Source organism: Pimephales promelas, chromosome 21 (assembly GCF_988280905.1).
Source record: "Pimephales promelas chromosome 21, fPimPro1.hap1.1, whole genome shotgun sequence".
Classification (NCBI taxonomy): domain Eukaryota; kingdom Metazoa; phylum Chordata; class Actinopteri; order Cypriniformes; family Leuciscidae; genus Pimephales; species Pimephales promelas.
The window spans coordinates 21,126,539-21,154,248 of record NC_142789.1 but is presented as its reverse complement, the minus strand read 5'-3'; the positions used below and the strand labels follow the sequence as shown (position 1 = coordinate 21,154,248).

The window sequence follows — 27,710 nt, the reverse complement described above, 5'->3', positions numbered from 1 at the left end:
TTTGAGGCCTGTAGGCCTACAGGAAGCAGCACAGGAAATGAGGTCGGGTTTGCTGGGTGCCTCTGGGAAGTGTATGACGGGAACAAAGACAAGCTAGAGATAAGGTGACAGGAAATGGGCGGATTTAAATGCGTTCTGCACCACCACTGCTTTTCCCCCCTCCCTGCCTCATTTTTTTCTTTGCAGAAAGACAGCCGAGTTAGGCAGATGTGTGAAAAGTCTTCCCTAACAAAAGGATTTGACGAATAAATGCAATATTACTGTATTGATTCATCCTGGTTGGATGTAATCTCAAAGAAAGCCGGAACAATGAGCTTAAATCGCGTGAGCATTAGCTGTTATGAAACTGCAAGCGAGCCGGTGCTGATCATGTTTTTCTCTCTGACTGCAAAAATGACTCCTGCGATTGAATCATAAAAGCAAATCCAACAGCATAGAGAAGCAGAAAATCTGCTAAGAGCCATGTATGATGACTGTTTTGTAGAATTCCTTCATATATTTTCTAATTTGCCTTAGCTCAGCAGTAAGCCAGCCTGGTTAAAACACACTGTTCATCAGTCAGCCTTCCCAGATTAAAGAAGTATTTCACCCACACACACAAAAAAAGAAACTTCTGTCATTTATTTATTCACCCTCATGTCGTTCCAAACAAAAGGAGAATTTTGAAGGAGCAGTGACACGAGGGTGAGTAAATAACATCATGTTCATTTTTAGGTATTTTTAACTATACCTTTTACAAATCCGCTTAGCTATGTGTTGTTCATTTTCATGGTGCATTACTCAACCTTGTGTTTGGCTGTAATATCATTTGGAGCGCAACAATATTTCCGGCAAAACAGCTGAAGAGGTATGTGGGCACAGCGGAGTCAGATAGATGAGCAAGCGGTCTTATCAGCCCGGCCATCCATCCTGTCCGGTGCTTTTGGGCTGTCATTGCTGTTTGAATACAAACTCATCTTCTGATATCACAGAGATATAGCAGAACATTTCTGCAGGTCAGCACTTCATTTTTGTGCTGTAACTTTATAAATCTTATTGGGGTATGTGTTAAACCCTTTAAGTGATGGAAATAACTGCCAAGTAAATCACTCTGGCCTTCAAAGAGCTGCATCTGATGTCAGGGACTGCTTAATGGACCAGTAATGAGCGATGTGAACGTTCAGAAGAGTCCAAAATACAACAATTCTGTAATCATTTACTCATATGGAAGTTCTTCTTCCACAGAACAAAAAAGGAAGAATTTTTTATACAGTTACAATGAACAGGCTTTAAATGAGCCAGCATGAAATTACTAAATCTAATGTCTAAATCTTATTGATCTTTTTGTGAACTTTTCATCTCTGCATGTTTAATTTGAATGACCTTGACATTTTTAATCAATGTCATAACTCAATTGTCCAACAAAACAACAGATTTTGGTAACATATAGCCCAATTTCTCCAATCATTTTGTCTGCTTAAACCCTCCACCTTTCTCAGATGTGCCTTCATCTAATCAACAACTGATGGATAGAAGCAAGCCCTTGCCCCTTTTTAAATTTTCTTTAATTTTCTTTTTCTGACTGAATTTATGTTAAGAGCTCTGTCGCTGCCTCTGTTTTATCTCAACTTTAAAAAATCTTCATAAAAGTGGCCCACACGATGTTTCAGGTGATCTTAAGACGTACAGTAGCTCTGTGTGACCGAAATTAAAGTTGTAACTCACGGAAAATCTTCCTTCATGAATGAAACATTCTTTTAAATCAGATCTTTACAGTGAATTTTTCAATAGCATGGTTATTCAGCTTGTCCACTAACAAGCTACTCTTTCCAACAAGAAGCAGGGTAGCGTGACAAAACCCGCCATTACATAGTATTGCGGCCACAGCCAAGCGAGCCAAAGCAGTAATCAAACACATTCTGTCTCGTGCACTATATGGCCAATTTGGACACCTCCTTCAAATTAACAGGTTTTTCTATTCCAGTACAGTTCTGTGATGACGGATAGTTCTTCTATGTTGTTGAAGAACTTGACTGGTCTGCCCAGACCTGAAACCTATTAAACACATTGAAATGAGTTGGACCACAGATGACAAGCCAGACCCTGTCGCCCACTATCACTGCCTGATCTCAATGATGCTCTTTAGTCTAAATTGGAGCTAATCCCTAACATCTATAGTTGAAGGTCTTCCCAGGAGAACTAAAGCTTTTACAGCAGAAAAACGGAGGGATTCATTATTTTTCTGCCTTGTTTTTGAAATTAAATGTTCAAAGACACAAGAGTATCAGTGAGGTCAGGCACTGATGTTTGGTGTTGGAATCTGCCTCTTTGTTTCAGTGCATCCCAAAGGTGTTCAATAGAGTTTCAGGTCGGGGCTTTGTGTTGTTGTTTTTTTTGTGTGTGTTGCGAGAGAGAGAGAGAAGCTTGACTGTAGTTGACCTACTTTAAATTATAAGTAGATTTGGTAGCTATAGTTTCTAAGTGGATTCCCCAGCAGTGCACATTATGGTGATCTGTTATAAACAACATTCAATATTTTCTATTAAAAAATTTGCTTTAAAAGCGACTTTGTACTATTGGCCTATACTATTTTTTTAAAGTCTTTCTTCAATTTTTACGTTTAAAATAGAGCTCTGCATGATCCTACCGTTTTTCTTTTCATGTGTACAAAGCTGCAGAGAAAACTGTGATGAATAATTTTAGTGAGAAGCTCTGGCATATCTATTATAAACAGGGAACCTGAAAGGCCCTGGAGCATGACTTCATTCACCTGGGAAAAATACCAAGGCAGCACTCTTATACAGAGCTGCTGTTTTACAAAATCCCATTTCTTGCTGTATTAGTCAGTCCTTTTTTGTAACTTTATAGGCTTACCAAAAACGCCCTTAATATTCCCATTTTTACGATGATGGAGCAATCTGTCCTGCTGAGAAAAAAAAAAAGCACATTTCAAGACTAATTCCTACTATTTAGGCCTGATTAAATTAACAATTTGTGCTGAAGATTCTAACTAGCTGCAGTCTGGCTGATCATGTTGTAAAATGCAAATGGTAATAATTCGATGCATGAAACTGATTTGTTAATATGTAGTGCATTACTCATTTTCTCATAATGTGCTAATGCAGTTAAACATGGTCTTTGGCTTAAGGTTGTTGAGGACCCCAATCATCACTCCTAGAAAGTGAAGCCTTTTAAAGGAAGTGCAGACTCAGCAAGTGTGACTGACTTTTAAAAAGATTACAGTACAGTCAGTGGATGAGAATGAATCAGTGTAAGATGCCCGGGTCAGTCGTGTTATAGAGTTACCGGAAATCAGGATGCACAACAGCTTGAGCCAATTTTTTTTCTTCTGGATGTTGGATTATATCTGATGCATACTGTATATATTTTGTTTTGTGATTTATGTCAGATTTGTGAAATTTGTGGATGGGTAAAAATCTGATACCAAAATTCAATGATTTAGTCACATGACAGATATCACAAACATATAATTCATAATTTACTTACCCTCATGTCATTTCAAACCTGTATTACTTTTTTCTGACTGAAAAAAACTTTTTTGTTACTTTTTTATTGTAAGCATTCAGATGTAAGCAATCATTTGAATGACCTGAGGTGACCTTTTTTATAACAATCCAATCAATTTTACATAGGAAATGACTAATATGTTTTGGAGTACAAGTTTGTTTTTGATGACTTCAGGGAAAATAGATGATAATCCACTAAGCTGTCTGGTATTCAATGTCTAAATGCATGCTGATATTTACCAGTGTTCAGCAAATAACATCCGGAAATAACTTCATGAAGCAAAGAAATAGTTGCCTTCAAGGAGACAATATTTCTAGGGATGTTATACGTGATATCCACCCAAATAAAACTGCTGACTATGGTATCAGTTAACGGTGTGGAATGCATGTCACACGGCCCGAAACCACAGTTCTTAGCCCATTTTATTGGGCATAGTTCTCATTAGGGCAGCTCTTTAAATGGCCATTTTCTTGTGACCCAAATTGCTGACGGGACTGTACCATAATGGCCCATTTGGATGAAAACTAATGAGAAGAAAAATGCAATAGCCATAGATTTTCTGTCAGATGCTTGTTGCCAATCCATCATCAGGTTACATGAAATTTTAGTACAATGTCGAAATTTGAAGGTTCACTTTGGGTGGAAAATATTGTATTCCTGGTCTCTTTATTAAAGCATGTGAAGTGGGTGAGCTTTAGTCCCTGCCAGGCTTGGTTGCTGACATTACAATGTTTCATTAGAGCTGAGGTTCACACAAAATAGATGGACCCCGAACTTTCAGGCTCCAGTGCCATGATAAATTGTTAACATTTTCTTTGGTAGGTAAAGGGAAGTCCCCTGGTAACGGGCTAACTTGGTTCTTTCAAACAGGAATATCCTCACCAGCTACATATCCGCCTGGCTAAGTGTCATTTCAGCTGGAATTGAACATGGTGGAAAAAGGGTATTTCTGTTGAATCGACTGCACTCCGCCGGGGCGTTTCACACACACACACTGAGCACACAAGAATCAATAGAATTTCATTTGGTATTGATTGAGACTTGGGGCTGTGTATTTACGAACTTGTGCAGTTGGTTGGCACCTGAAAAGATGGCCTGCTGTATGGTATTGTGTACTCTGGTAAGGTTTCCGATCTGCAGCAAAAGTAAACCGTTATTGATGACGTGCAATTTGCATTTCGTTAGCCTCATAGCATAATTGCCTAAGTCATATTTCAATGTCTTTGGAAAACAAGAAAAAAACACTAAATGACTAGCAATTATGCTATGAGGCTAACAATTTATGCATGCTCCTGCTTGTAGTTATCATACTTCACTGCATTGTTTCCATATAAATTATTTTCTTCGTAGAGCATCTCATATCTGTGACGGACAGAATCCAGTGCTTGTGAAATTGTGGCGGTAAATCCAAAGGGACAAATACTTCAATAAGAGTGAAACTGGCATCTTCTCCTCCTGAGTCTTTACCTAGTTACAGTGGTAAACAGCTGCTGCTGGTGCTCATGGCGGACCCACACTGATAACGCAAATGTACCACAGATTAGATCCAAATAATAGAGTTTTAAAAGATAAGACATGGGCAGAATCAAACTCTATTCGGACAACAAAATTGAATCAAGAGTGAAAATAACCTAATAGTTACAGCTTACTAAATGTCAGCATGTCCTTTCACATTCTTTTCCTTTAGTTTCAGTCCTTTGAGTACACAGTTGTAGGCTAGAGTGCCGTTCTAACAGTAGATGCTCGAGACAATACTCAATACCTTGGTGACAGCTGAATTAAGCCAAAAAACGACCTTTTCATAGAGTTTTAGCAAAGCACAGCTTTGTACTGTACATTGAGTGATAAACCCTTCAAATGTGTAAGGTTGCAGGTCTAGGGAGAGTCAGGTCCACTTTATCCAGTTTAAAAATGTGATTTGCCTTCCTGGCACTGATGTACAGGCTGGCGGGTGAAAACAATTTTCAGAGTTAATGGGGAGAGAGAGGACAAAAGAAAGCGAATGAAAACTTGACTTTTGGTGACCTTTAATAGACATGGGAGCCAGCTTTCCGCTGGACTCTGGGCCAACATATCCAGAACGGCACCCAGAGGTGAATGATTTTCAACTGGGTCCGCTTTTTACATTTCTAACTCTATAGAGCTGCTCCCTAATAGTCGACTGAACATTAATCGACAAGAAGAGACTTAGTCGACCAAACTTTAATTAGTCGGTTAATCGCGGGAAAAAAAACCTTCACAGTTCACTAGGCCTGTTGGAACGAATTCCGAAATTCAAATATAATTAGAATATTAAAAAAATCAATACTATTCGAATGCTGAAGTTACTGTTAGAATATTTCTTTTTTTATGTATTTTTTCCTTTTAAATGCAATCTTGCCTTTTCGCCGCCTTGGCTTACACCAAAGTCCTTTTAGCTACACGCATGTGAAAATGAAATGCCTTTGTTTTGTCTGAACAGTAAAGTTTTTGAATCGTAACACAAGTGTGCACGTTACCCACAGTGTATCATCATAACAACTGTCAAAAATGGTAGCCTAAATGTTTAACGACGTGAAAAGCGCCCCCCCAAAGCGCCTGTGAAGCGAAATTCGGTGCGCATCGAGCTTGTTGGAACCGTCTAGTCGAATTGAAAAGAACGATATAAAAGTTTCAGAATTTTTGGTGGCGTTTTCATGGAGATATCAGCCGAAAACCATCGGAAGCGCTTCAACCACATTCAGCATGAATAATATATGTATTAGATGTTCCTCTAGTGGACCGAATGTGTAACAACAACCACATGCTATAGTGGCATTGGCTATTCATAGGCATGTATAATGTCGTAAGTTTTAATAATAGGATAAATTTTAGCATTTAATATTCGTATACTATTCGAATATTAAATTAAATAAGGAATGGAATTCGAATAGTATTGTAGAGGAAGATTGACCGCCCTACAGTTCAAGCAGTCCGCGAAGGACAGATCGTTAACAGCGGGTCCTTGTGTGCCGGGCAGGAAATCCAAATGTTCGTCTGTCATTCATCGACCTCAAATGTGGCTTATCATTTGAAACATGTAAGTAGTAGCAACTTTACTTTTGATAACGTTACCATAAATTTGCGTTATTAGACGCATTTCCAAATGTTTTTGCAGAGTGTGGAAGTATTGCACGCTACTGCTTGACATGGAGACGGTAACTTGAATTTTTACCTGAAAACAGGGGAAGCAACTTAAAATACTCCTTTTTTGGTCATACATACAAGATTAATCATTATTCACTCTTAGGCTATATATTACGCCTATATAAAAAGGCTTATTATGGTTTTGTGTTGCCCCCAGTATATATTTAAGTAGTAAAATTTATATAAACGTGTGTAATTAGTCGACTAATGGTGAAAAATTTACGACTAGGCCTACTAGTTATACTTGTTATTCATGAAGGCGGGTTAGGTAACTGGAAAAATTTCAAGACTCAATTTATTGCTCTGATAAGAAGAGTTTTTGGAAAAGTTCAAACGGAACTAGCATGAATGTATCATCTTTCTTTGCTCCTGTGTTTTAGAGATCAATGGAAAATATGATGAAAAAGAACAACAAGAAAATGTCATAAAGCCTACTGCTTGCCAGAATGGTTTCTCATGAATTTTTTGTTTAAACTGTGATTTTTAACATGCAGCAAGGGAGATGAAATTATATGTTATGATACAAATCTGTGAAACTTGGCATGGTTTTAACTTATTTATATTTTCAGGCATCAAACAACACAGTGGCGAGAAGTTTACTTTGTATTCCATAGCTGTGCCCATGTTTGCTCCCCCAGTTGGGTTCTGTCTTGGGCAGGGAAGTTCTGCAGTGTGAGTAATTTTCTTTTGTCCTGAAGGGCCAAACAGAAGTCAACACTATGTCCCACTGCAGCCATCATCTTGAAAATTTTAAAGGTTGGAATTATTTATGCCTGCACAAGCACTGACTGTTTTAAACATCCTTTTAATGAGGGGCAGCATTAGAACCGAAGGATTCCCTTTTATGTACCAACATACAATCGAAATGAATGAAGATATTAAAATCACACAAGAACGATCCCAGTGTGTGAGTGCTCACTATAGATAAGAATACAAATGTTTTTGTGTGTGTGTGTCACTCAAAGCTCAATTTGTTGAAGAATTACTGTAGCTGCCCTAATTTTCTCTCAGTATCTCAATCCGACTGGTGAATTGTGCTAATGTGCTGGACGATTAAGTAATTGGCCACGTTAAGAGTGAAAATCTTCTCGTCTTTATTGTAGGACATTGTTTCTCTATAATGGTCGCTGGTCTGTTTTAATTGAGTTTAGCAAGAATAGCATACAGATTTGTCACATTTTAAAAGGGAGGATGTTGAATGTTGCTGCTGATGTCAAAGACTTCAAATTGTTAGATGCTAACTAAATTAGGCAGATGCTATCAACTGATATTAGAGATTTTGTTTCAAAATTATTCGATGAAAGCTCTAATAGTTTATCTTTACGTTTTATTCACATTTTATATTTTTCATGTACATAATGTTGTGGTGTCTACATGCATTTGTAGCATGAAGCAAAACTGCTTGAGGAAAAAGGTTTAAGTAATAGCACATGGAATCAGATGTGCCCATGATGATAGTGTCATAGCACTAGCAGTCATTTAGTGTAATATTTTGTGTAATGGGGCTTTGCTTTAAAGCTTCTCTAAATGTATATCTGTGTTTGAAACTGTGAGGGTTTGCATTAGCCTGGAGCAGACAGCTAGTATTGATGGTTCTGTTTGGCTGCTATACTCTCTAACATGGCTAGAAATCCCTTTTGCCTGGAGAGACTTCCAACCCTTATATTTTACCCACAGATGCAGCTATATAACGCAATGCATACCAATAAGCTTTCCGAGCATAACCTGTTCGGGTATATGGGTAGATATAATTTGTTATTTAAATTGAATGCTTTGATTTAATTGTGTTCATAAGTATGCCATTAAAACAAGCTTAGAAATGATGATTGATTTTGATAGGACCTCATTAGAGCTATAACGATTAGGGTCATTATAACCTTGTGTTGTGGTGATTGAGCAGCAGTGTTATGTTTCATTGAATTGACATCTCTCTCCGATGCCGTGATACCTGAGGACCAGGCAGTGATTTTATTAGGCCAGAAAAGATGGATGGACAGTTGAAACATTGTGGATTAAATATTGTGTCATTTGAAATAATAGTTTTTATCAGTTTCCCATTTAAAGAAACATTTCCTAGAACTGGGCACACAGTCAGGTGTTAAAGAATTATATAAATTTAATAGATGTATGAATTTGTCATGTTTATATATATATATATATATATATATATATATATATATATATATATATATAGGGCTGTCAAATGATTAATCGTGATTAGTTGCATCCAATAATATATGTGGCTGCACCTTGTATAATTTGAAATTTTCTTCTAAAATGATAATTTTTATCAAGCTTGTATATTTTAGTTCAGTAATTTCACTTAATTGGCAATGATTATTACCTATTAATTGTCATTTAAGTGAAATTACTGAACTTAAATATACAAGCTTGATAAAAATGGTCATTTTAGAAGAAAATTTCAAATGGCATTTAGAGGCTTTTGCATCTGAACTCTTCATATATATATATATATATATATAATACATACACACAAAATATACACACATATACATTTTGTAAACAACACAGACTTATTTTGGATGCGATTAATCTCGATTAATCGATTGAAATTATATTATATATAAATATATATATTATATATAAATATAGTTCTGACATGAAACTCTAGATGATGCAGGCTGATAGGTCTCTTTAAATTATTGGTAGAAATTTTGTAATTATTTGCATAGCACAGCTGATTGGTTGCCATTTCATCAACGGGCATTGAGCTTGCTGCTCAAACATTCAAATGCTTGGCATTGTTTGCGGTTGACAGTCTGCTGCACGCTTTCAGTACACACTCTCCCTTCCCCAGCTCCAGCTGTGTAGATCTGTACAGGGGTTAATTCAAGTCTCATGTACTTGCTTTGCAGCAGCATAGCAGATCTATTCCACAAAGACCAAATACATTAACATTGCCATATCCATTATCATGCCAATGTCTTACCATACCAATCTCCAGAGAGTTGTCATGCCAGATATTAGCATATATATATATATATATATATATATATCCACAAGTTTCCGAGGGGCGCTCCTGTAAAAAATAAAGTGGGTGAAACTTCCGGTGACGCGGCGGAAGTAGCATTCCAATGGTATTTTGTGTGTTAGTTAGCGAAGAGGCTAGCTGTTTTTCGGAGAATTATTTTACTATTTAAAGACGCAAATCTTTATGAAAGATGTCGTTACGGAGCTCAGGGACAACATGTGCTGTTCGCGGTTGTATGTATAACCGGACTAAACTAATTTAGTGGCTTAAACGGGATTGTTTTGAACATAAGCTGAAAACGAAATCAGAGTGATCCTGTCAACGACTGTAGTTTCCATCACCTCCCAAAAGACGACGAATCTTCCTGTGTACATTTGTTTAAATTCTTAATGTTCTATAAACTCTATCAGCATGTGTTTGGCTGTTCTCTACTGATGTTACAGCTAAACTCAGGATCAAAGCCTCTGTTGACAGAATACCAAATGTGCCAGTTAATGTATTCAAGCAGCACATTCATTTATAATTTTGAATAAACTCCAAAGCACAATGACTAAGTGTGTATTTTTTATTTTAATTGTTTGTCAGCTCACACAACTGTCTGTCACCATGCCTTGATGAGTATTGATTATTAATAATGTTATTATAATACTCCCAACCAACTACTGCGGAGGTAAAGGTACTGTTATTTCACCCTTTTGAATTTCGTTGAGGTTGTGTTCCCACATCGTTAGCTAGTTTGGATCGCTATAACTTGAATGACTGTCAGCTGTTGAATGAGCGAGTGTCAAGCATGTCAAATCGCGCTTTGTTTACTTCCAACCGGAAGTCGCGCCCACTTTTGACGCAAGGCCTCATGGGGCGTAGGAAACTTGTGGATATATATATATATATATATATATTTTTTTTTTTTTTTTTTTTTTTTTCCAAGTATGAACTAGGAACTGAACTAGTTCATTTTAAAATGTGTGAACTGAACTTTGAAGTGGTTCATTCATGTAGAAAGTGAACTTTCCCAACACTGGTTGTTATTTATAGCTAAGATTGTAATCATATGTAGCCTATAAGTGAACATGAAGATTTTAGAAGTAAAATTTGATATTTTAGAGCATGGTAGATTTTCTTTCTAATAGAGGTTAAACTTGGTTTCAAATTCAGTGATGCAAACTGATTATTTTCAGACTGACGCTCACTAAGACCTTCAGACTATGTGCTATCTTTGTGTCCTTCTTCGGGTGGTCTTTTACTCTGGAGATTTTTTTTAACACGTCACTGGAGGCCGACAAAACGATTGCTGTACAGCATTTTCCTCAGACGATCTGTTCCAAGGCCACTCCTGTGGGGAGGCATTGCCACGGCTTTGAAGTGCTGGAACTGTGATGTTAGATTTTTGCTTGTCTCACACTTTGTGGAAGGAGTCCAAACTCTCCTTACTTTAAAAAGTCCCAGTACACTGAACTTATTCTTTCTTTCTTTTCTTCTTCTTCTTCTTTTTTTTTAACTGCTGACTTTCTTTTGATGATGTTGAGAATTCAGTATCCCCTTGTAAGACCTTTTCCATGGCTTTTAATATAAAGATGGAATTCCATTTGCACTGAAGGTGATGCTTATTAATTTTGTTCTGAATATTTGGAGCGTAATGCTCAAAAACAGTAGGTGCTTTAGCTGAACGGCAGGCAGGGTCCAAAACTGACATTCCCCAAGCACCAAATTAAGTTCTTAAATTGGCTGTATAAAACTGTTTTTTACTAACTGCACTGTTTTATGTAGGGCTGGTTTAGAAATATAGATTCTTGATTTTAATAGACTGTCATTTTGATGAACCGGTATTGATTTTTAAATTCCCATTCACTTTCACAGTTACTAAAATGTATTTCTTTGCACACTCTTCATATCACAGTCCTGCAAAGATGACAAAAATGTACTCAAAAATGTGAGATCAGTTGTGTTTTAGACCAAACAAATAGCCTAGTGGTGACAGGGTGTGACCTCGACGCATCAGTGAATGGTGAGATGTTTAAATAAAATGATCCTAATTGATACCTTTATTATGTCTTGTTACGTCTATATCATATCAGTTAACTTTCATGAGGTTTTACACATGCACAGTTTGGTGGATTTAGCATTTTCTGACATTTCACAGTGAACGTGAAACTTTTGGAAAACACTTGCTGTTTTCAAATGTATCTGGATTAAAGGGGACATGAACTTGGAAATTAAAATTCCCTTGATCTTTTGACATGTATAATAGGAAGTATTATAAAAAACATCCTGTGTAAGTTTCAGAATTTAAAACTTTCTCATTAGTCAAAAAAAGTATTAAAATGTTATAAAGACTTTTAATAAAGTTGACATTTAAGATATCTAAATATAGCGGTCTATCAAAATCATTTAATTTTAACCTTTAATATTATAGGAATGTATCAATATGTTCCTTGTATAGTTTACAGCATTAGTTTAAAAATTTCATCTATTGAAAAATTTGGTGTAGGTACTGAATCAAAATTGAATTGATTCAAAATCAGACTTGAATCAAATCACAAGCTTGTGAATCGAAATCGAAGTAAATCATGAAATTTGTGTCAATGCCCAGCCCTAGTTTTAAGTTGAAATCAAAACCGATCATCTGTTTTGGCCCTGGCTGGTGGTTAACCAGAACGAAGTTGAAATCTGTAATCAAAGGCATAGCAAAAAATTGCATCTGCATAGACCTCCGTTCATCTGTTTTAAGGACAGTTTTAACTGGAACACAGTTTTAAGTTATTTTAGATTTAGTCCGAGAGCTTTCTGTCCCTCCATTGAAAATATCTATGGTATACTGTCCTTGTCCAGAAAGGAAATAGAGACATCATCAAAGTAGTCCATGTGACACCAGTGGGTCAGTTAGAATGTTTTAATGCATCGAAAATACATTTTGGATAAAATATAATATTTAAATGATTTATTAAGTTGATTGATTTTTTTTCACTCTAGACCATACAATGGCTTGTCATATTGCCAACAAATGAAAGTATTCATATAAGTACAATACTGTGGGATCATTATGGTTCATTTTGACAGGTTAGACAAAGGTAACAGCAATTTAGTGCAAAGTATAGGTGCATTTGTGGCATTGTGGATCGTCTTATTCTCTCTTGTATTGCATAATTTGCCTAATTGCTTAATTTGCCTATTACTGCATTATATTAGCCCGGCACCATCACAGACTAACACTCGCGGAAACCCTTATAATGAAACACCTATGACCCACTTGGGCTGCTTTATTATCTCTTTGTACTTATAAATGAGGAATGTTTGCATTTTTTTTTTTTTACATAATATATATTTGACTGCTTAATTAGTAAATGCAGAGGGCTGTGTTTTCAACCAAACTTAGCAGTGCCAATAATTAGCAGAAGCAAAACAAACACATTTGAAATCAACCATCAAGCTAGTTGGGAATAGCTACAACGCAGCAGTGGAAGTAAAAGAGATGAGCACCACTAAAAGGAAATCACATTTGAAGTTCCTTACTGGGAACTACACAGCTTTTTAATATTTGCAGTCTCAACATCAACACAGTGGTGGTTACCACAGCTCTCTGGATCAACACAGTTTTCATTTAGGGTGACCGCTTTGTTGTGTAATGGGATCAGAACCAGTTTTCTGTCCAAAAGCTTTCTGACATCTGTCTGAGAGCGAGGCTGCTGGCACTTTTAGCTCAATGAGAACTGTACAGTTTCTAAAAAAGCCTTTTTCTCAAAGGTAAACTTGTGAATTATTAAACAAGGGCTTGGGCTAGGGGGTCCCTGAGGTAATCTGCCAGTTGCAAATTTGAATATTAAAGCTTTCTATCACATATGGAGAGCCTACTGGTATAGAATCTGATCGCCACTGGGTGTTTAAAGAAGATAAATGATTCTTTACCTCCTAGAAAAGGTGTAACAACAGAATTTAATTTTTTAAATGTGACAGGGATCCATGTCTATGTCCTTGGGTTGTTTACAGCTGATCTGTCAATCATGTATTATACAATATACAATAAAAGAATAATTTTCATAGACAAAGAATATACATTTCCTTTGTCTTTAAAACTATATTTTTAAACCTAATGAACTGTTTCAGAAAGAAAAGTAATATAATACGGCAGAATGGATTTGATTCTGGTTGATTTGTTCATTTTGTCATTAATGTTTTTTCTGCCATATGCATTTCAGTTGCTATTTATTAGCAAATATAATATTCAAACTGTTATTAAAGGGTTACTCCACTTTTTTTGGAAATAGGCTCATTTTACAACTCCTCCAGAGTTAAACAGTTGGGTTTTACCGTTTTCGATTGTATTCAGCCGATTTTCAGATATTTAGAAGAATATCGTAACCAGACAGTTTCTGGTCTCATTGACTTCCATAGTATATTTTTTTCCTACTATGCAAGTCAATGGGACCACAAACTGTCTGGTTACTGATATTGTTCTAAATATCAGAAAATCGGCTGAATGGATTCAATAACAGTAAAACCCAACTGTTTAACTCTGGGGGAGTTGTAAAATGAGCCTATTTCCAAAAAAGTGGAGTATCCCTTTAAGACAATATGTACAGTTCATTCTGTAAGATGCGTGGATTCATCAATGGTAACTTCTAAGTTTGTGGTAACTTCTAAGCCAACTCAAAAGAGTAATTTGTTTGTCTATCATACTATACTTTACTTAATGGGATTTATTCTGTAGGCAAGACAAATTTAGAGTGTAAAAACAATGAGACTGATATCGTTCTTTAGGTACAAGGAGGATTTTTTTGGTGGATGTTTAATGTCAAGGTTTTCACTGCCTTTCAAACTTCTAACTCTGTTTTTCTTTTCCTCTTACAGGCATGAAAGTGAGGGCTTGTGTGTCTCAAATGTCAGGTAGGTCAGGAGAGGACACCCTCTCTGTGGATCATCTGCTGTCACCATGATGCTTGTAGGAGATGCTTGGAGAACTGCATTTCTCATTGCCATGTCAAACTATGCGATGCACATTATTTAACAGACATGTCATTTCCATGACTGAGTCATGCATCCTTGTTCACATTTTCCGTGCCGTGTCTCAGACTCGCTTTAGCTTCTTGGATGGACATCCTCATTGTCCTCATCACAGACTTGTAATCTGTTTCCCTCATTGGGGATTTGTGGGAAACACTGACAATTTTATTTATTTATTTTTTACTTTTACTAGGGCTGCTGATTTTTGGATTATGCAGATTATTTTTAAGCTTTTCAATTTACGTTCAAGGGCATTGTGTAATCAGGGATGTACCTTTGAATGCTTTCAATATCGCGTTAAGTACCCCAGCCACCCTTTTTTTTTTTTTTTTTAGCCATGGACAGTTTTATCTTCAACACTTCATAAAATAGCTTATGGCTATGATATGTATTTATTTTTAATTAAATGAATATGTCCTGTTAAAATTAAAAGGTTATAATAGGGCAGATTCTGTCATCATTTACTCACACTCAAGTTGTGGCAAACCTTTATGAGTTTGTTTCTAAATAATGATGACAGAATTTTCATTTTTTGGTTGGAGTATCCCTTTAAAGTGTAAATTGTAACCACTAGACTAACAAGTTATTTATTTCTTTATTTGTATCCTGAGACACTGCAGATTAAGATATCGAATGAAATGCGTCACTGGTTTGTTCAAACATTTGAGTTTGTAAACATGGATAATTAATGAGCTGAATGATTTTTTGAATTTTTTGGGGGAAATTTCTAATATGCATTTTCTTGTTTACATTTTCAGTCGTTTACATTCAGTTTTGATTTTGAAATGAACAAATACTCTATAATACTATAACACTCTAAAAAGAACCTGATTTCTTTATCTATACCTCACTCACATAGACTTTATTTGTACATAATCAAATTATTATTCATAAACTAAGCCTTCAGATTTCATGATGTAACAACCAGCGTGTCTTTTTTTTTCAGTGATGGCCATAAATAAATCGCACATACTGTACAGTAAAACATCAAACCTTAAACTTCGAGAGACCTCTACATCATCTTGAGATTTGCTGATTTATTGTTCCAAGTGCCAAGTGGCAAAAATAAGACGTATATCCGTACTGGACACTTCAGTGAGACATTGTGGATGTTTTTTCATCAGTTTAGAGGTGGGGATCTCTACACCATTGTGATAGATACTCTTACATAACGGGTCTTCAGAACACTTGTGAAGCAGGTCTTTATTAGTAACAATTCGACACAAGTTAAAATGGCAAGATGACTGCTTGTAGTATCCATTCGGTTGAACATTTAAGGGTGTTTCAACACTAGGTTATTAACAGGCTTAATTAGATCCTCGCTCAGTGCTGCAGTGTTGTAGCGTGTGAATCAATGTACCTCAACGCTTCCTTCCGGCTTGGGGTGGCATTAGATTAGATGGAGCAAGGAAATCCTCAGGGACTCCTCCATGCATTCAGCAAGACCTCCTCAAAACTCATAGCATCTGTGAGCCACTGAAATTGGCTTGTTCGGGGTTTGCTGTTGATCCCAGATTTCATCAGCCAGTGAAATTCGAATTGAGTGCTGGAGAGGAAATTGTTGCAAAAGAAGCTCAGGCTGCTTATCAAAGCAAGAGGCTCCCCTAAGGAGCATTCCCGAAGGAACATTGGACTTGTGCAACAGCATTAAACATAACACACAACAGTTGTCAGTAATTTGCTAATGACCTGGCTGCAGATTGATGACACTTATTAGTTTTAGGGTAAAGTGCTGTAAGGGATAGAGGGTGAATGATCATAATCAGGGAAGATCGCTGTGTATTTTCTGTTAGGCTAGCACACCATGCAGTTTTATAGAAAGAGGAAAGCCTTGCTGTCTTAGCCTTTAGCCTGAATGAAAACCAAAGGCCCCATGTTGACAGTCTCTTGGCTCTGTGTTCTTCTCCTAGATCTGTCTTATTAACATTTTAAATTTGATAAGATTGTTGAATTGGAAAAGCAAGTCAGATTTGAATCTAAATTTCAAGTTCTTTCCTGTGTTGGTGTGAAAGAAGCACATGTATTATTTGGCAGTAGAGACCAATGGCTTTTGGAAGAAATGTTATGTGTTGTGTTATAATGGGCCAATATATCAGCCAATCTTTGGTCATTTTGTGATGATTCACATCAACTGATAAGCATGTCCATTTGGCCGAGTTCAGTTCTAAGCTCTACTGACAACTTTATCAACAAATTAGAAATTGTGTGGGAATTTTATTTTAGAGTAAATATATGGAAAAATAAAACATATTTAAATATATTACTATAAAAAATTAAATACAATTCACAGACTAATATACATATTCAATTTCTGTTTTTTCATTTTGTCTGTCTATTCTAATATTGTAATGTCTTATGCTCACCACTGCTGCATTTATTTGATAAATGCAGTAAAAAACGTATTATTGTAAAATTGTAAAATTTTATATATATATATATATTAGGGCTGTGCGAAAATGAATTGCGATTAATCGCATCCAAAATAAAAGTCTGTGTTTACATAATATATTTGTGTGTGCTGTATATAATTATTTTGTATATATAAATACACACACATGCATGTATATATTTAAGAAAATGTGTTATTCATATATAAAATATTTATATTTATATAATTTAGATTATGTATTTATATATATATATATATATATATATACAGAATTTAAGTGCAAATAATTCTTAAATATATACATGCCTGCATAGGTATTTTTATATATACAAAATAATTATATACAGCACACACATATATATTATGTAAATACAGACTTTTATTTTGGATGCGATTAATCACAATTAATTTTTGCACAGCCCTAATATATATATATATATATATATATATATATATATATATATATATATATATATATATATATATATATACAATCTCCAGAATAATTCACATAAGCCGTGCACTCTTTTAGTTTTAAGCAGCAACAGTTCTATCACTGGAATTGGGGACAAACACTTAGTAGACACTAATGGTAATTTCACTTACAGTAAAGCTCTCTTCTTCGATATCAAAGCTTCAAGCCAAACTCAATTGAGTGAGCCAGCATATCGCTCATATCTCTCCGTTATCTGGACATTTTTAAGTCCCCCTCAGTCAGGACTTTGATGTTGAGGCTGATAAATTGATGCTGGCAGTTGAGTCAGATATCAGTGTTATTTCAGCCACTTTTTTAATGTCGTCAAACACTCTCATCACTTTCAAACCAGAAAACACGCTGATACTTTCTAGGACAAAATTACAGTTTGAGCTGCTCAACTATTCAACTTACCACAAACCAAAATATGTCACTGCTGCAAGTCGCATACATCAGTATGACATCAGCATTTCCACTGAGCAGCCCTGTACAATACACATTGTTTCTTGTAGACAAGGACGTGTGTGTGTGTGAGAGCCTGTATAGCTGCAGGGTGGTTTCTCGGCCTGGTCCTCCAGAGCATTTTACCCTCTCTCATTTTCACCTCGGTCTTTACACTCACATCCCTGCTTTCTCTCTCTCTCTCGCTCTGTATGTGTCTTCTCATTGATTTGGTGCCTGTAATAGGCTGCTCCATTGAAGCCTGTGCACTCCATGTGCACGCGTGTGTGTGTGCGCACGTCACACAGCTGTTGGCAGGCCCAGTTCCAGCGCTCTGATACTCACGCTAACAGTGCAGAGTTAGGCGGGTGCTGACACGCTGTTCTGTATTCGGCCTGTGGCTTTGCCAAGGTTAAGTAGTCAGGTCTGGCCACACTGGTTGCTTGCAGATACTGGAGAAAAAAATGTGTGGTTGTGTCAGTGACCTGAAAAAATGCTGCTTTGTCAAGTATCTGAAGGAAGGGATTCAAGGCATGTCGGAATCCAGTGTTTGGGTAACATCCTGCCATCCATGCCTCCTGATTGATTTCTAAAGGCAGTCCAACTTTTTTTAGATTTAAATTATTATTATTGATTGATTTTATTAATAAATATTTATTTTATGCATCCACACTTCTGTTCAAATTCTAAATGTTTCTGAAAAAAGTCACCTTTGGTCAAGCCTGGATTTATTTAATGAGAAATACTGTAAAACTGTAATATTGAAAATAACTATTTTCTGTTTTAATATTCAAAAATGTAATTTATTCCTGTGATGGCAAGCCTGTATTTTCATCAGCTTTTAATCCAGTCTTCAGTGTCACATGATCAGCATTTAATTTTTTTTATTTTTTTTGCTACAGTATAAATGTCTTTACTGTTTTTTTTATCAATTTAATGTATCCTTGCTGAATTTCTTAAAAAAAAAAAAATAAAAAAAAAACTGACCCCAAACTTTTGAATGAGTCTATAATTTTTTTTATTTAAAAAAAAAAAAAAAAAAAAAACTATTTTAGTTAGGGCTGTCAAATGATTAATCGCATACAAAATAAAAGTTTTTGTTTACATAATATATTTGGGTGCACTGTGTATTATTTTGTATATATATATAAATACATACACATGTATAAATACACACGCATGTATATTTAAGAAAAAATATTATTTACATATAAAATATTTATATATAATATAAATTATTAATCTAAATCTATACACAGTATATACATGAAAATATATCTTAAATATATACATGCATGTGTGTGTATTTATATATATATAAAATAATTATACACAGTGCACCCACATAAATTATGTAAACACAAACTTTTATTTTGGATGCGATTAATCGTGATTAATCGTTTGACAGCCCTAATTTTATTCCATTTTACACATACTGTTTTAGTGTTTGTACAGTGGCACTAAAACATTCAACAACATGCCTTCTTCCATACTATATAGTAGATGATGTGAGTATGTGAGAGGAGTAGTTTGTCTGAATTCATAACATTCATAAAAGAGTAGGCAAAAAGTACCCGGATGACCTACTTCCGGCTAAATTCTGAAGTGTGCAATCAGTGGACACTTTTCTATCCCATGAGGCCACGGTAGAGGATTTGTGAATGGAATTGAAGAGATGCAACTGATACTGTAGGTCACATTATAATGACAACATGGCAGATGTAATTCATTTACACTCATTCATACTAAACATATTTGTTTTAGGTTGCAAAGTAAGTATATAAACAAATGTAGTACCAACTATACAGTATGCAATTTTAGATGCATCAAATGTCTTTATAATATCACAGTTGAGTTAATATTTTTATCATTCACTATAAATAGGCTTTTATACATGCAAATATATATCTGCTTATATGGCAGTCCTTGATATATTTAAAAAATAACTAAATGGCCAGCAAAGCTCCCTTTAGCCAACTCTCTCTCACACACACACAGACACACTCTGCATCTGATCTGCTACAAAGGAATGTGGAGCAGCCGCACACTGAAGTCTCTCTTATAGGGATTTCACAACGATAGCAAGTGGCTACTGCAAAGGCAGCAGATCTGGGGATCTACAGCTCGATCGAGCGCTAGCATCCTCGCTTTCTACCTTCTGTTTTATCAATGTGATTCAATATTACAGAGCTCTGTCCAAATACCAGAGCCCTGTTAAAGCGAGTGTTGTTAAGCCACAGTAATAAAAATGGTGACTTTACTTCTGTTTGGTGGCGCTGGCCTGATACAGCCAGGTCTCAAAACCATTAATTATTAAAAGCCATTGAAGTTGCTACTCCCTCCTATAAATAAATGCTCCCTCAGGGTTATGAGAGATCTGAGGTAGACCAAAAGACAGACAGATGAGAGAGAGAGAGAGAAAAGAGGACTCTTAGCCAGATGTACCTAATATGTATTATTGTATTAGCATACTATCTGTTCTTTTTTTTTTTTTTGTATAATGGTGAGTATACTTTGCATAGTATGCAAATTTTCTGTGTACAAAGGAACTACATTGAGCGAAATTGCAGTATACATCTATACATGCACAATGTATCATATCTCACAATACAATGTGCTAATTTTTCCATTTTGATGAACTAGACCACATATTTACCACGTTGTTTAACTTAATTTCACTTTTTTTTTTATCTCTTAACAAATTTTAAACAAAATTCAAAAATGATGTGAGGCCATGTGAACACATTATAGCAAATGCGAAGTAGCGTACTTGCATACTATCTTTACATTTATTTTCATTATTCCACCACTATATTTTGCATAGCGTGCTAATTTGCAAGACCTTGTTTATATACCATAGTGATATTTCCAGTGGGGTACCAGACACACTTGTGGCTTGGCCTTGTTTTTTGGCATCCGTGTGTTAGCAGTTAGTCCATTCTCAAACTGGCAGATCTGATAGATTGTTGTGCAGTGAAGCTGAACTGCACAGCTACTCAGACTCGGTTTGTTTCACAGCACCAGGGGCAGAGAGAGTGAATCGGAGCCGTGCACATTAAACCAGTGGCTTAATGGTTCAAAGCTTCTTTACTTTCATGCACGATTGATGGTAGCATGGTGGTTTGTCTGCTGGATCTGAGGAAACGGTTTGAAGGGAATGAACAAATTTGTGATCACAAATGCTGAACAGTCAGGACCATTTAAACTCAGTTACTCGGTTTTGTAGTTTGGGTGCTGGCCAGTACTGTTAAACGCAGCTCCATTACAAGCAACATATGCTCAATGAGGCCAAATGCTGTTGTGAAAAATAGAAATAGTCTTTTGGCTTTGCTTGGGTATTACAATCGGGGACATTTTTATGTCTCTTTGAATCACCAATATACTATTGGTGAAAATGACACATGCATGAATCGATGCTGTCAGACGAAACCAAGGACCTCGAACTAAGGAAAACTTGCCCACCATTTTCAGGGTCACTTACAGTATCAGGGAGGGAGGGAGATTCAGAGGGTTAATATGGGACTGAATCAAAAGCACCTGATCTGACGCAGATTGTTATTTAAGGAAAAAGGTCAGCGCAATGTCATGCTATTCACTTGCATTGCTTTTACGAGCCCATGTTAATTTAATCATTTCTCCATGTGCGTAGGTAATAGTGTTAACATGTTGAAGGTCTTGTTTTCCCCATTACTTAATAGGATAGTTCACTACACTACCACAAAAAGGCATCATTTACTCACTCTCATGTTGTTCCAAACAGTGGAGAATAAAAGGAGAATTTTTTAAGAGTTATACTGTAGTATAGTAAACATTTTAGAATTTTAGAAATATTTTAGAATTATTGTAAACACCGAGACTGTCGACCATAAAAGTGATCCTTGCACTATATTTCAGTCCTTTTGAACTCATCTAATAGGTTTATGTAAAAAAAAAAGCTATATTAAGTAATTATTCACTGACAATTTGCTCACACTGCCAAAGCTCTACAACAGGGCTGCTCGATATTCGAAGAATTTACATTATAATATATATTGGGATTGTGTAAAAGAAAAAAATATATAATTTAGAAAAATAATCATGGGTTTATATATAGAAAAAAAGGATAAATATTTAAGTGAGTTATTATTAATATATATATATATATATATATATATATATATATATATAACATTGTACTGTAACATAAATTTAAAGGGTAACTAATGTAATGTAACTTTAAAGGGTAACTAATGTAACCATTTAAAAGGTAACTAATGTAATGTAACTTTTTTAAAAATTTAATCTGCTTTATTAATGCTGTTCATTGATTCAAGTAATTTGACATTTTGACATTTGGGTAAAGTGTTTCAATTCTACAATGTATGGTGTAAAAACGTCTGAATTACGCCTAACAAATGTGAGTTATAAAGTTAGAATCGTGAGATATTAAATCGTAATTCTGAGGAAAGTCATTTTTCCCCCTTAAAATTGGACTTTAATAACTCGCAATTGCAAATTTATATCTCACAATTCTGATACAATAAGTCAGAATTGCAAGATATAAACTTGTAATTGCTAGAAAACAAGTCAGAATTGCAAGATATAAACTTTCAATTATGAGAAATAAATTTAGAATTGCGAGAAAAGAAGTCAGAATTGCAAGATATAAATGGCGAGTATATATCTTGCAATTCTTCTTTTTTTTCACATTTCTGACTTAAAAGACAGCAATTGTCATTTACATTGTTTTTGTTCCTTGGTGAAAACAAGTTTCCATAGAAATCGCATTTGCATTCAGAGGACAAAATATTGTGTTTACACATCACCATTTTTAATATTCTTCAAAAGTGTTTCTGTAGTGTTCCATGGAAGAAAAATAAGGTATACAGGTTTGAAACAATAAAAAGCTAATGGGTGTGGTGGGTATATGGGCTTTCAATAGCATGTTGTGCTTCTGGGGGTCTGTGTTTGATCAATGTTTGCTTATGAAAAGCTCTTAAAATGAAGCTGGTGTTTTGCAGCTCAATTAGTCCTTGAAGCAAATCTTAGGCTAGCTTTGAGTTCTTGCCAGATTTTTTTGGACTTTTTTCTTTTTTTATATATAACTTTTGGAGCATTTGTTTGGTTATAGGAGTTATGCAACTCTAGAACCTGCTCTGCGGTGATAACAGAAAGCTTATGCAGCCAGGGCAGAAACTCAAAGGGTCTTAATCCCACGACATTACCGATTATCATTGGTTAGCAGGTTCGCTGAGGAGAACAGCTTCTTTGTCTTGGTTGTGACATGTAAACCAAACGGCTTTGACATGACATTGCAGGATTTATTTATTTTACCCATGAAATGCACAGTCATTAATATTAGCAGGCTGGAAATGGGCTTTTGTGCGTCATGGGTAAATTTTCTGCATAAAGTGCCAATGTATAAGAACATTCATTATGCTGATTTATTTATAATTTAGCTCTGTATACTGTGCCGGTGACAAAAGAAAGCACACAAAATAAAATTACTGTGTAATTAATAATTCAGTCTTCATAAATTGAGGTGATAAAAACGTGGTAGGATTTTTGATAAATTTGATTCATTGGTTTGCTGCCATGGCGACAAATTAGAGCGAGATTGCGTAAATATAAATTTAATGTCATAAGTTTAGCAATTCCAAATAGCTGATTAACTGGATGAGGGACCTTGGTGTCTCTGATTGAAATTCAATTCAGTTTTGTTCAGTCAACAGAATACATTTTAAGAAAAATACTGAATGCATGCATTCCATTTAACTGATTAAAGAGCATGCTGCCTCCTGTGAATGTTAATACTCACATTTAAGCTCGACTAGCCAAGTTTCGTAATTCAAAAAGCAAAACATGACATTCAAAGCATGCCTGGCTCGGTTATCCAGCAAACATCTGGTCTTTTAATCTCATGTAATATTGACATGGGCGGAATGATGTATAATTCTCGAAAAAATCTGCCTTTTTTAAGGTATTAACGATTTGATGTCTTGAATACTTACAGAAAATAAGTTTGGATTGGTAAAACTAACCGAATCGTACCAGGTGTCCAGGATGGCACAAGTGTCGTTAATCCGCTGTACTGCTTTCCTTCAATCTTCTGGTCTCTCAGAGGCAGTTGTGGTGAACATGACATCTAATTGTACTGACAGTAAGGCTCTCATACACCTTCATTAGATTTCATTAATAGCCTGGAGAAGATTATTAATCATTGCAAATGGAAATTAACCCTTGGCCGGCCAGTAATGCTTAGGCAAAGCGATTTTCCTGTAATCTACAATACCGCCATCCTTTTGCGATATAATATAAATATTTCTAGATGTTCTGCATATATTACCCAAATGTCACCTGACTGGATGCACAGCATAGAGAGACAGATGTTATTTTCTGGTTGGATGCTACCTGCTTTTCATAGGATTGTGTTGTCTGTGCTTTATATTATCTTGTGCAGTGATATGAGGATTATAAAACTCTACGGGAAGAGATGTAATCTGCTCCCTTTTAATTAATCATGGAGTCTTAAAATGGCTTAGTTTAAAAAAAACGGCTTGTTTAATTCCTTGTTTTTTTGTGTGTGGTTTTTTTTTTTCAAGAAAGACTATGGCTGGATGATATAGCTAAAAATATCTCATTATATGTGTTTGTGCACTGCTCTGAAATGCTTTAAAATTATTAATAGAGCTTTTAATCTATATATAGATTAATATAAATAGTGAGTTGGTGACGAATGTTCAAATCACAGAATCTTTTGAATTAAGGAAGCATGCCATGATTTTAGACTATTTATATCCTTTCATCTTATGGGCTGGTCTTCCCAGCAATATTGTCTCTGATTCTTAGATTTCCTTAGTTTTCAGGGTGAAGGACATGCCATTTTGTTTTTTGCTGAGAGTGATGAAGAGTTATAATGAATTTTGCACTTAGTTGATTATGTAAGCAGCACATTTGTTTTTTGCGTTTCATTATTCTTTATCTTGTAATCTATTTAAATGTAATGTAAATCTGTGGTGAAAAATGGAACTGCAGTGCACTCTAATTTAGAGTCATTGTGGCAGATTGTAGGCTGCCCCGCTTATTTTCACGTTTCCTTTCGAAAATTTTGCTCCATACTAAGGTGATATCAGTCCGCTTCAGCTATGTGTTTTCTGCATCAGTTCAGTCCTTTAGTTAACATGCTCACATGAGTAGCCTTTATATAGTTCTGTTGTTGTTTTTCTGAGAATAGGCATATCTTCCTCACTGGAGATCCTCTACAACTTTAAATATTCTAAAACATCATTCCGAGGCTATAAATACTACATTGAGGCAATTAGATATCATTGTACTTAAAAAGCCTGTCAATCAACATTAGAGTGCCACCCTCAGGCTGAATAACGTGAGTGAGTTACAAAGGCCTTTCATTCAACCAGAAGAGGATTTGAAGGTCCTTGAAACATCCATCGTTCTGCATGGCCAACTGACTACTGTGACTGAATTCAGGGAGTGTGTTTATGTATGACGGAACACTGATAACTATCAAAATTCAGATCTCGTAACCTGACAATATAAGACGACTGTGTTCACATGAAGTCTTTTTTTCAGGTTTAGATGCCAGATAGACACACACCGAATTTTCTTACTTGGTGCCATGAACATAAATACAGGTGGGCCAATCATGTTTTGTTTAAAGCATTAAAACAGTTAAGGATGGACCCCTCTTGGGAGTAGTGTCTGAGAGCAAAAAGACAGCACTGTGTTTCCACTGAAAATATTTCTTCATTGATCTTGTACATTAATTTTTATGCCTTGCAAACTTAAATGTTAGGTTATTGCTTCATCACCAATATGTTATCAAGCTGGCTAACGCAGATGAAGTTTTGCTGAAATTACTTAAAGGGATACTCTACTTTTTTTTTAGGCTTATTTTACCATTCCCCCAGAGGTAAACAGATGGGTTTTACCATTTTCGAATGTATTCAGCCGATTTTCTGATATTTAGAAGAATATTAGTAACCAGACAGTTTCTGGTCTCATTGACTTCCATAGTAGGAAAAAAATATACTATGGAAGTCAATGAGACCAGAAACTGTCCGGATACCGATATTCTTCTAAATATCAAAAAATCGGCCGAATACATTCGAAAACGGTAAAACCCAACTGTTTAACTCTGGAGGAGTGGTAAAATGAGCCTATTTCCAAAAAAAAAAGTGGAGCATCGCTTTAAAGGACTTGTGAAAGAATCAGTAAGAATTGTTAACACTATGAGCCAGTCAGTAATATTTTACATTGTATGCCACTGTTTTCCAACATATGAGGAATTTATGGTTTATGATTTTATAATCTATTATTTCTGTCTCTAGTTCTTATTAGGGTAGTTATAGGAACTTGGTTATAGGAACTAGCCACCAGGGTGGTTCCCCGAGAACTAAAGGTTCCCTTAGCATCGTTTTCCTGGTCCGCCAGTAGAAACTCTGAAGTGACGTAATCCGCGTTTGTTGTTGTGACTTTTATTTTGGCAGCGCTGAGAACGCCAGTGCCTGACCACACAGCGCTACCATTCTCCATCTTTATGTGTTTACGATCTGTTTAACAATCCTGTCTAATACGTTATCAGATAAAACTATCATACAAAGAAAGTACATCGTATGATAAAGTTTTAGCGTTTGCCATGTGGTTGGTCCAATCTCGCTAGTTGAGCAGAAATACATAATCATGTTTTGCTTGATCCCTTCAAAGTTGCATTGGATTTTCTCCTTGGCAGGTTAAGAGGTCAATGTATCACTGTTTCCATGTTCATAGAGTTAGTTTTGGGAGTAAATATATAGGTAACTTGTAATCTGCATACATGGCTTTTTTTTTAAACGGCGGGTGCTGGCGTTTCGCATGCGTTCGGCCAATCAATGTACACATACATCACAGGTAGTTCCTATTGTGTTGGGTTTGACCCTTTTCTGAAGTAGGAGCTAATTTAGTTCCCCTAAAAGGATTTCCTAGAACCAAAATCATTCCTAGTTCCTGCGGAACGAACCCACCAAAAACCGAGTATTAATTAAAAGAACTATGAATAAAGGCCTGTTCACACCGGGACAAATTTAGCACACGTTATTCGCCGACGTTTAACGCCTTGTGACTAAACAAAGGGCGCCAATGTGAGTGTTCACACCGATGCATAAAACGCCACGAGTAAAAGCGTCATTTAAAAAAAAAACACCTCGGGTTGGTTTTTGTAGTTTGACGTGCCGCGTCAAAAACTATCCGACCAATGAGATTGGCGCTTTTGCTCACGTGTTTAGAGCTTCTGAAGAGACAGTAAAACACAACTTGGGGGCACTCAAACACAAAACGGTCTTGCCGAGCACACATATGCAACGGTGAAGAAGATATACGCGTCACCGTCTACACAGCCAGGAAGAAATAAGATGAGGAAGATGCAAGGCAGGATGAATGTAGAGCTGCTGTTTTCGTTGGTGCTAGAACATAAAGAACTATAACAAACGCGACAGGGACTACACACATCTTGATAAAAGATAACTGTTATGGAGTGGTATTGCATGGCAAATGGGTGCCATCTAATGTCAGGGAATGAATTTGCATGTTCACTCGGCTCATCGTCAGCGAAAATCGCTTGGGTGTGAACACAAAAAAACGCGTTGAAAAATGCTGACATTCGTCCCGGTGTGTACGGGCCTTAAAGGGTTAGTTCACCCAAAAATGAAAATTAAGTCATTAATTACTCACCCCCATGCTGTACCAACCCCGTAAGACCTTCGTTCATC

General features: G+C 35.9%; 1 protein-coding gene across 3 annotated transcripts in view; it reads left to right on the top strand.

Annotated features, from left to right (window-relative positions):
• The window catches only part of iqsec1b (IQ motif and Sec7 domain ArfGEF 1b), a 165,007-nt gene that overhangs the window by 24,652 nt on the left and 112,645 nt on the right, over positions 1-27,710 (top strand). For all 3 annotated transcript variants that reach the window (XM_039673422.2, XM_039673417.2, XM_039673418.2), the window contains exon 2: positions 14,510-14,545. In XM_039673422.2, coding sequence (XP_039529356.1) covers positions 14,510-14,545 — 36 coding nt within the window. The remainder of the gene's footprint in view (positions 1-14,509; positions 14,546-27,710) is intronic.